Source organism: Dermacentor andersoni, chromosome 8 (assembly GCF_023375885.2).
Source record: "Dermacentor andersoni chromosome 8, qqDerAnde1_hic_scaffold, whole genome shotgun sequence".
In the NCBI taxonomy this organism is placed as follows: Eukaryota; Metazoa; Arthropoda; class Arachnida; order Ixodida; family Ixodidae; genus Dermacentor; species Dermacentor andersoni.
This window is the reverse complement of record NC_092821.1, coordinates 2553899-2562802: the sequence shown is the minus strand read 5'-3', so window position 1 is coordinate 2562802 and position 8904 is coordinate 2553899. Positions and strand designations below refer to the sequence as shown.

Here is an 8904-nt window from a genome sequence, read left to right as displayed (position 1 = left end):
TTGTGTGCTCCTGTAGATCACGAGCATATATACGCAACATCTAAATTGCATGTATTGCAAGTTCAGCGGCAAACGGGACGTCACTAAGATTCCCGCTTGAAGTGTACAAAGATTGACTAACTGATAGCAGGCAGAAGCTTACGCTGTAGCTTAAAGGAACGCTTTCCAACTACAGAGCGCGGCTTCCTCTAAAGTGGCCAATTTTACGCGCGGCTCATTGAAAATTTGCCTTTGACCGAGAAGTGGTGGTGCGAAAGTATCAGTCAATGCACCCTCCTCACATCCGACGTCTAACCCTTGCGCGGCGCATCAGCACCAGTGCAGTCTTTTTCGGAAAGGCTTCTCCGATGCATGAGACAGACAGCCGAGACCATGAACTGTTTCATGTACCTCCCTCCAGGCCACGGAGCAAGAAACATTTAGGAGTGGAAACTCCGCTGTTTGCGGCGACCAGAAAAGCTCACAAGCCCGCGGAGCCACTATCGAGCTGGCGGTACCTGGCGGCCGAGAAAGAAATTACCGCCGGTTAGGTTGCCAAGGCAACCAGTCGCGCGTATTGCTTGCATTCGGCGCCCGCGCGCCTCGCACAAGGCAGTCACGCGCGCCTCTTCAATGCCGGTATGAGGCAGGGCTGTGAGGTGGCTTGCCGCGTTTCAGCACGGGGACGATTACAGCATGTCGCCACGAATCCGGGAGGGAGCCGCTGTGCAGGACGTCGTTGTAAGCGTCGAGCAGGAGGCGGCGCTGCGGCTCGTCCAGGTTTCGCAGCATCTGCAGCGTGATCCCGTCCGCCCCAGGCGCGCTGCGGCGGCGCCGGCCGCGCGACAGGGCCCTCTCCCTCACGTCTATCCCGGGCAAGACGATGGCTCTGTCCCGGCTCCAGTGGATTGCGGATGCCCGCGGTGCTCTACCCCCGAGCAGTGCGGCTTCCGCGCTCGCCGTTCCACGGCGGATTGCATCGCTGTCGTCGTCGGCACCCTCGAGCAGGCCAGGCTCGACAAGGAGGCTGCCTTCTTGCTGCTCCTCGATGCCCAGAGCGCATTCGACTGTCTCCCTCACGACACCATCCTCTCGGCCGTGCGGGCGCTCGGTGTGGAGGGCAGGCTCCTTGCTTACATCGAGGCCTTCCTCGCCGGGAGAACATCAGCTGTCCGAGTAGGGGGCACGGTCGGCTCGCCCCGTCCTGTGAGCTGCGGTGTGCCTCAGGGAAGAGTGTTGAGCCCGTTTTTGTTCAACCTTGCCCTCGCGCCCATTATCGAGTGCGTTCCCAAAACGGGCCGCTTCCCTGTGCGTGCTGTGCTCTACACAGACGACATCGCGCTTCTCGTGCACGGGCCGTCCTCTGCGACGGGGGAGATGCGCTACCGGCTTCAGGCGGCGCTGGACGGCGTCGCGAACTTCCTGCGCGCCATCGGCTTGCGGCTGTCGTCGACGAAATCCGAGGCTATCCTGATCCGCCCCTGCGGTGTTCGCCGCCGCACCGGCTGCGTGCTCGTCGAAGGAGTGCCCCTGCCCTGGCGCCCGACAGTGCGGTACCCGGGGCTCACGATAGACAACCGCCTCACGTGGTTCGCTGCTGTGCGCCGGCTGCGCGCTGAGATGCGCCGAGTGGAGAGTGCGGTGCGCGGCCTTCTCGCCCGTGGCGACGGCTGCCCTGCCTCGTTCGCGGCAGCGCTCTACTCTGCGGTGGCACTGCCGAAAGTGTTGTACGCGCTACCACTGTGTCGTGTCAGTGCCCAACTGTGGAAGCTCATCGACAGCGACCATTATTCTATGCAGCGACCACCGCCGAGTGCTTCGCATGTGCCACGGCCTCCCTCGCTCATCGCGGGTTGCGGAGACGCTCGCGGAAACTGGCGCGTGGCCCGTCTCTTTGACGGCTGACCTGCGTGCCCTCGGCCACCTCGAGCGCCTCTCCTGTGCCCCGGACGCAGGACCCATCCTGTCCCTCATCCGTTGCCTGCCCCAGTCACGAGTGGGAACAGTGTGCGAACTGTATGACAGCCTGGTGGTCGACCCTCCGCCCGTAACGCCAACCTGGCCACCGCCACACCAGCGCACACCACTTCACGTGTGTCTCGACCTCCCAGGCGTCCGCTCCAAACATCGCACGCCTCTCTGCGCTGTACAGCAGGAGGCTGCTGCCAGGTTCGAGGACGACCTGGGAGGAAGGACGCACTTGTATGCCGATGGCTCCGTCCTCAGCGACGGCTCGGCGGCTGCCGCCTGTGTTGCTCCCGAACTTGGCATCACGAAGCAGTGCCGGCTCTACTACCGGGCTTCCTCTACCATGGCGGAGCTAGCTGGACTTCACCTCGCTGCGGACTTCCTCGAGGAGTCGCCGAACATCAGCAGCGCGGCGATTCTCTGCGACTCGAGGTCCGCGCTGCAGCAGCTGCTACTCGACGAGCGCGCGCCACCCCTTGCACAGCGCCTTGCCGTCCGTCTGCACGCACTGCAGGGGCGATGCAACCTACGCCTGCAGTGGATCCCCTCGCACGTCGGAGTCGCGGGCAACGAGACGGCGGACCAGCTGGCCAGGCGCGCATACGACCCGTCGACCGCGTTGACAGAACGGGTGAGCTCGCTGGATACAGCGCGACTCCACTTCAGACGGGAGCTCGCGCTCCGCCATCCCGACGACCGAGTTGCGCAGCGCAGGGGCGCCCACCGCGCCATCTCCCGCAGACCGGATTCACTAGGCGCGAGCGCGCCTTCCTCCTTGCCCTTCGGACCGGTTCTGTGTGGCCCGCCGAGCGGCGGCATCGACTGCGTGGAGCCCGTCTCCCCTTTGCGGCGACTGCGGCGCGATCGAGACACTCCAGCACCTGCTTTGTGAGTGCCCCAACTTTACGCTCGCGCGCGCGTCTCTCGCCCGTGTTTACCGTGGGCACGGCCTGCCGTGCGACACCGTGACTGAACTCCTGCACTCCTCGGGCTGCCCTTCACGACACAGGACACTACTACGTGCGCTCCTGACATTCGCCGAGGCTGTCGGCCTCGCCGACCGCCTTTAGCTTCATCACATTTCCGCGGCGTACTGCTGTTTCTGCTGCTCTTGCTCTCCCTCTACTTTCATTCCCTATTCCCTGTGCAGCACGGTTGAGGTGTCCTCTGCTGAGAGACAGTTACTGCGCTGCACTTTACCCCAACCTTTCCTTCCCATCATCAAGAATCTCCTTCTCTCTTTCTCTCTTCAGCGCTGACAGCCTGGACAGCGATCGGTGCTACGCCTCAAACATTTGAGCATAGTAAAAAATAAAACGCCTTCTTTTCGGTGACCGCTATAGTTATGTAACCTGTAGCTTGCGGTTGTACGCGGCCCTGTTTTTTCACCCACGCGATGACTTTCACTGGATTGCTGTAAGCGCTGCTGGCATTCGTCGATGGCAAACATGCCTTCGATTTCTTTGAGCATATTACCAGGCTGATTTTCGTCAAGCTCATGGGCCTCGCACACAGTGTGAACATCGCTGACGTTCACCGCCGTTGATGTTCCTGGCTTGTCGTATACGCTCATTCTTGATCATTTAATGGTGGCATCACTGATATTTGATGACGCTTCCCGGTGAGTTCGCTTCTTTTTCGGGGATGTCAAAGATGCTGGGGACGGAAGAAAGGTGCATGGAACAGCCTCTGGACTCAGTCCAGGTTTTTTTTTTTTTTTTCGGGTGGTCCAGGATTACCTCGTATCTAAACTCGCCGTAGTATTTATCCCATCTCATCATGTAGCTCGTGAAGTGCTTCTCGTGATCTCCCCATGTGAGCTGGCGGCCGTCCCCAGCAATCGCCGCAGCCCTTGGTTGCAGGCTTTGATTATACTCACCTTTTCCCTCCAAGGCTTGTACTCGGTTTCGCCTTTTTCAACGAAACACTTGCGTCCCATCGTACGCTAGCGAATTCTGAAGAAGGGCATTTGCGCGTAGCAGCGCTATTAGTATTACGGTCCTCTAACAGACACCGACAAGAACTGTTGGTGTTTGACTTGTAAGGGCGCACAAACACAACGTTTCAGCGTGCCCGCTGAAGCGAACGTCCGTGTCGTCTGCTTGTCGTCTGGTCTGCGCGGAAGACGCGGGTTCCGCCGAAGAGAGCGCGGCCGAGCTGTCCGCCCGGGCGTCTGTTTTTTTTTTTTTTTCCTCTACGGCTTGCTTGACGCGCAGCAAGGCGCCACCGCTGCATGCGCCCCCGTCGGAGTATGCTATTTTTGTGACTTTATCTGGTCGCCCGCGCGCGCCCTCGCTGACGGGAGTTTCAACTCCTACATATTCTTCCTCCGTGCTCCAGGCGCAACTAGTGATGGTGATGATACGATGGTGATCTTGAAACTCACTTCCTCAAGTGCACAGCATCTGCCGGCTTGCAGTGACGCCCGACGCCTGCGAAAGATGCCGAGAGCGAGTGGGGCTATACTAATCCAGGTACAACCAGATTAGGAAGGCCCACTAAGCTTCAACACGACACTGCCTCGCCAGAACAGGAATTGGGCCCCCGGTGAAGTATTCAGCCACTCCCTCCCAAATGACACTCAATTACCCAATGGCCCTCAGTCCCCAGCAGCTGAAGAATCTGACCAAGGCGGCGGTCAGACCTTTAACGCAGCAGGAGGTGATAAGAATATCTGGGTTCGGACATACCGCCAATGGAAACTGACCCTTCCAACGTTTAACACCCAAACCCTCGCGAGTGAGGCTAGCTTAGCAGGACTCTTTGAGGAACTATCAGACATTGTTTGGGATATTATTGGCCTTAGTGAGATTAGAAGAACTGGCGAGGCTTATACATTGGTGAATAGCGGACATGTCTTCTGCTATGAAGGTCTCCCAGATAAGAAGCAATACGGGGTAGGATTCCTAATCCATAAGGACATAGCGGGCAGCATTGAGGAATTCTACAGTGTTAATCAGAGGGTAGCTGTAGTCGTAATCAAAGTTAATAAGAGGTATAGATGAAAGGTAGTACAAGCTTACGCTCGAACATCCAGTCACGATAATGAGGAAGTAGATCAGTTTTATAAAAATGCTGAATTAGCGATGAGGAAAGTACAAATTCTGCATTTATTTATTTATTTATTTATTTATTTATTTATTTATTTATTTATTTATTTATTTGTTTGTTTGTTTATTCAAAAGGATCTTACAGCCACTATGACAGGGCATAATGTAAGGGGGGCATTTTAAACAGTAAAGATTTAAAAAGTACAAATTTCCAGCAGGAACAGAGCCATAAAAAGATTGCCGTGTGATACCATATTAGCACAGGGAAGACAAAGCAATATCTGAAGGCGCACGAACCCTTGTTACCGTTAACAGAGCAAAAAAAATACTGTTTATGAAAATAATATACAACATTGCAAAAACATGCGTTCAAATACACTGGACTGGGCACTCATGAACGGTATTAAATGGGTAAAGCGTGAGTAACTGACAGTGGAACGTGTTGGGGTTAGATATGGAGGCTATCAGGGTCATTCCAAATACGAATAGAACGAGGTAGTGCAGATAAATTAAGTGCATTTGTTTTACCGTTTATAAGCATGAAACTGAACTGATTATGTAATCTGCGTAAAAAAAAAGGGGGAATTGGCAGTTGTAGCCGGGTTCGTTTATTAGTGCCAATATATTTGTGGAATAAGCACAGAAGAGCAATGTTGCGGCGTCTATCTACTGACGGCAGTAGAAGGTCCAGTTTAATTTGCGTAATGCATGAGTTTATACCGTAGTTACCTGATATGAACCGGGCTGCCCTATTTTGTATGCTTTCCGTCACATTGATTAGGTAATTTTGATGAGGACACCAAATTGAGCAGGCGAATTCCAACTGTGGCAAAATTAATGTTTGGAAAGCGAGTTTTCGAATGTTTGTCGGGGCATTTCGCAAGTTGCGTCGTAGACAGCCAAGAGAACGTGATGCTTTGGCGCATGTAGAAGCGATGTGTGGGACCCATGAAATATTCTCTGTAAGAAGAACAATAAAGTACTTGTAAGATGAAGTGTGGGAAAGCATAATATTATTATGTGAAAATTTACAATTTACACATTTTCGGCTAAAGCACATCACCTCGCACTTCTTGAAGTTTAGTGTCATGAGTCATTTGTTACACCAGTACATTATAGAGTCATCGGCAAAAAGGCGCATGCAGGAAGTAATCAGGGTAGGTAAGTCGTTATTGTAGATTAAGAAGACTAAGGGGCGAGGACTCTGTCTTGTGACACACCAGAGCTAACAGAAGAAGGCGGGTAAGAGAAATTGTTAACAACAGTAAAGCGTTCTCGAAAACAAAGAAAGTTACGAATCCAGGATAATGTTAATGAGTCAAGTCGTAGGGCACGTAATTTAGAAATTAAGCGGCAGAGGGCACGCGGCGAAAAGCTTTAGTAAAGTCAAGAAATATACAGTCAGTTTGAAAATCGCAGTCCATGTTGCAGTCCAGAGACACTGAGAAATTGGTAAGGGAGTTTGCGGCAAAACCGTGGTGTCCAAACAGGTGAAATCGAACATGCTCACCGAATGGGTCGAAAAAAAAAACAGATTATGTGCACCGTATTGTTGTGAAGTTTCTGAACTTTAAGGATAAGAGCACTGTTTTGAAAAATGCCTTTAACTTAAAGGACTCGGATTCGCCTCGTGTCGGGATCGAGGAAGACTTCTCACCTCGAATTCAACTGATTAGTAAACAACTCAGAGATTTTGCTCGCTGTGAGCGGCAGTCCGACGATGAAAAGTACAAATTGCTGTTCGATAAGCTTTTCAATAAAAATATATGCCTTCGATGCTGCAACTCAGCAAGTTATTCCTCTTCCAGGACTCGAGGCGGAGGCTAGTTCAGGCTAATTCAAGAAACACAGTGAAGATAAAAAACTTTCATTGATCATGTGTAATTTTGGGAGTTTGCTTGGCAAGCAAGAAACCCTCACCGCACTCATTGAATGCTGTGAAGCGGATATAGTAATGGGAACTGAAACGGTGGTTGCACCCTCATATCGACAATAGCGAACTTTGTTTCGTAACCATTCTGTGTTTAGGAAAGACAGGTGCACCTCACGTGGTGGTGGAATTTTAATTGCTGTAAAAACTAATTTCCAAGCTACCTTGCTAGACAGCCCTTCATGTATTGAAATATTGTGGTTTGCATTGCGACTGCGTGATTTTATTACCTGCATCATCGGTGTTCGCTACCGTCCGCCTGATTCACCTGCTGAGTTTCTTAGGGACCGGGATGAATCACTGAGTTTTACACATGACCAATATCTGACCTCAGAAACAATTCTTGCCGGTGACTTCGACTACCCAGGCATAAATTGGCGCACGTACACAGCAGAAGGCACTGCAAGGAAAAATGAATATAAAGAATTCCTTTTTTGGTATCTCAGTTCAGTTTGTCATCGATTGTTTCTGCTCCGACACGTGGCGAGTCGGCCCTAGATCTTGTCTTGACAACACAGCCTGAAAACATAGCAGTGCATGTTTTGGAATGTGTCAGTGATCACAATGCGAATACACATTGAAAAGAAATAAGCCGGAAATTCCTAGGAAAACTATTTACAATTACGCACGGGCGAGTATCGAACGATTGGTTAGTGAACAGTCATTGTTCAGTGAGCAGTTCCTGGAATCATTATCAAGCCGCTGTTCAAATGACAACTGGAACCTACTAAGCGCTGAACTGAAAACATTAAAAGCAAGACACATTCCAAAAATCATCCTCACAACGTCATCACATAGCGTATGGTTCACTTCCAACGTTAAACGTTCCATCGGGAAGAAAAAGCGCCTTTATACTAAATCAAACGTTCGGCATCTGAGGGCGATTGGAATAACTACCGGGCGCAGTCGAGAATATGCCAAGCAGAAATTGAGAGAGCCAAAGATAAATTCTTTAATCATGACATATCAACTTTGCTTAAAACCAATACTCAAAAGTTTTGTAAAGTATTCAATCCTAAGCCTCCTTCATCTAGTCGGATGACAATAGTAAAAGATGGTGCTTTTATTTAGCCGTCTGAGGTTGCCACCGAACTGAACCTATATTTTTAGTTCCCTGTTTACTAATGAAACACCACTTCCCACAGGTTTTAATGCAATTAGTATAAACGCGGACATGAATGACATCCTAATTACGCAGGAAGGCATTGAGCAACCTATTAATCGTTTGCCGAGTAATTCAGCCACCGGAACCTATGACATATGTCCAAAATTGCTCAAGTGAATGAAACCAGGGGCAGCTCGCATACTCGTCCGAATTTTCAGCAATCCATTGATACAGGAATTGTGCCTGCTGCTTGGAAAATCGCACGCATTATACCTATATTTAAATCTGGAGATTCTTCAGTCCTTTCAAATTACAGGCGCATCTCATGAACGAGTATAGCTTGCAAAATTCTTGAACACATCATATCATCTGGAATAATTCTTTTTATTTATTTTATTTATTCATACATACTGCAGCCCCTTTATGGGGCTATTGCAGGAGTGGGTTAGACAAAAATTAGTCATACGTAATGAAGTACCTCAGTCAGGAGAAATTTTTTTGGAAACCTACACGAGCCCTTGCGTGGCCGTTCCTGCGACTCACAGTTATTTGAACTCGTGGCCAACCTGCACGACGCTATACACCATTTAATGAGAATTGATGCTGTACTCATTGATTTTGCAAAAGCGTGGAAAAGCTCACAATCGTCTTATATTCAAACTTGGAAATCTAAACATAAACAGCAATGTCTTGAACTGGATTGTTAACTTTTTAACTAACAGACAGCAGTTTGCGTCTGTCAATGAATTTTGCTCCGCATTAACCCATGTAAAGTCTCGTGTGCCTCAAGGTTCGGTACTCGGGCCGATCCGCTTCTTCATTTATATTAATGACATAAGCAGCAACCTCACTTCTACAATTAGGCTACTTGC

General features: G+C 50.6%; 1 protein-coding gene across 1 annotated transcript; it reads left to right on the top strand.

The window, feature by feature from the left end:
• Nucleotides 1-675: 675 nt before the first annotated feature.
• Nucleotides 676-2839, top strand: LOC126526717 (uncharacterized). Its single transcript, XM_072290139.1, has 2 exons — nt 676-1706; nt 1780-2839. Exons 1-2 carry the CDS (start codon nt 676-678, stop codon nt 2837-2839), a joined length of 2091 nt encoding a protein of 696 aa, XP_072146240.1.
• The last annotated feature ends 6065 nt before the right edge of the window (nt 2840-8904 follow it).

Excerpts from the sequence above, each read along its gene's own strand:
- LOC126526717 (XM_072290139.1), top strand. The coding sequence starts at position 676 with ATGTCGCCACGAATCCGGGAGGGAGCCGCTGTGCAGGACGTCGTTGTA. Across the intron at positions 1,707-1,779 it reads GTGGCACTGCCGAAAGTGTT|CGACCACCGCCGAGTGCTTC; the intron begins GTACGCGCTACC and ends TATTCTATGCAG.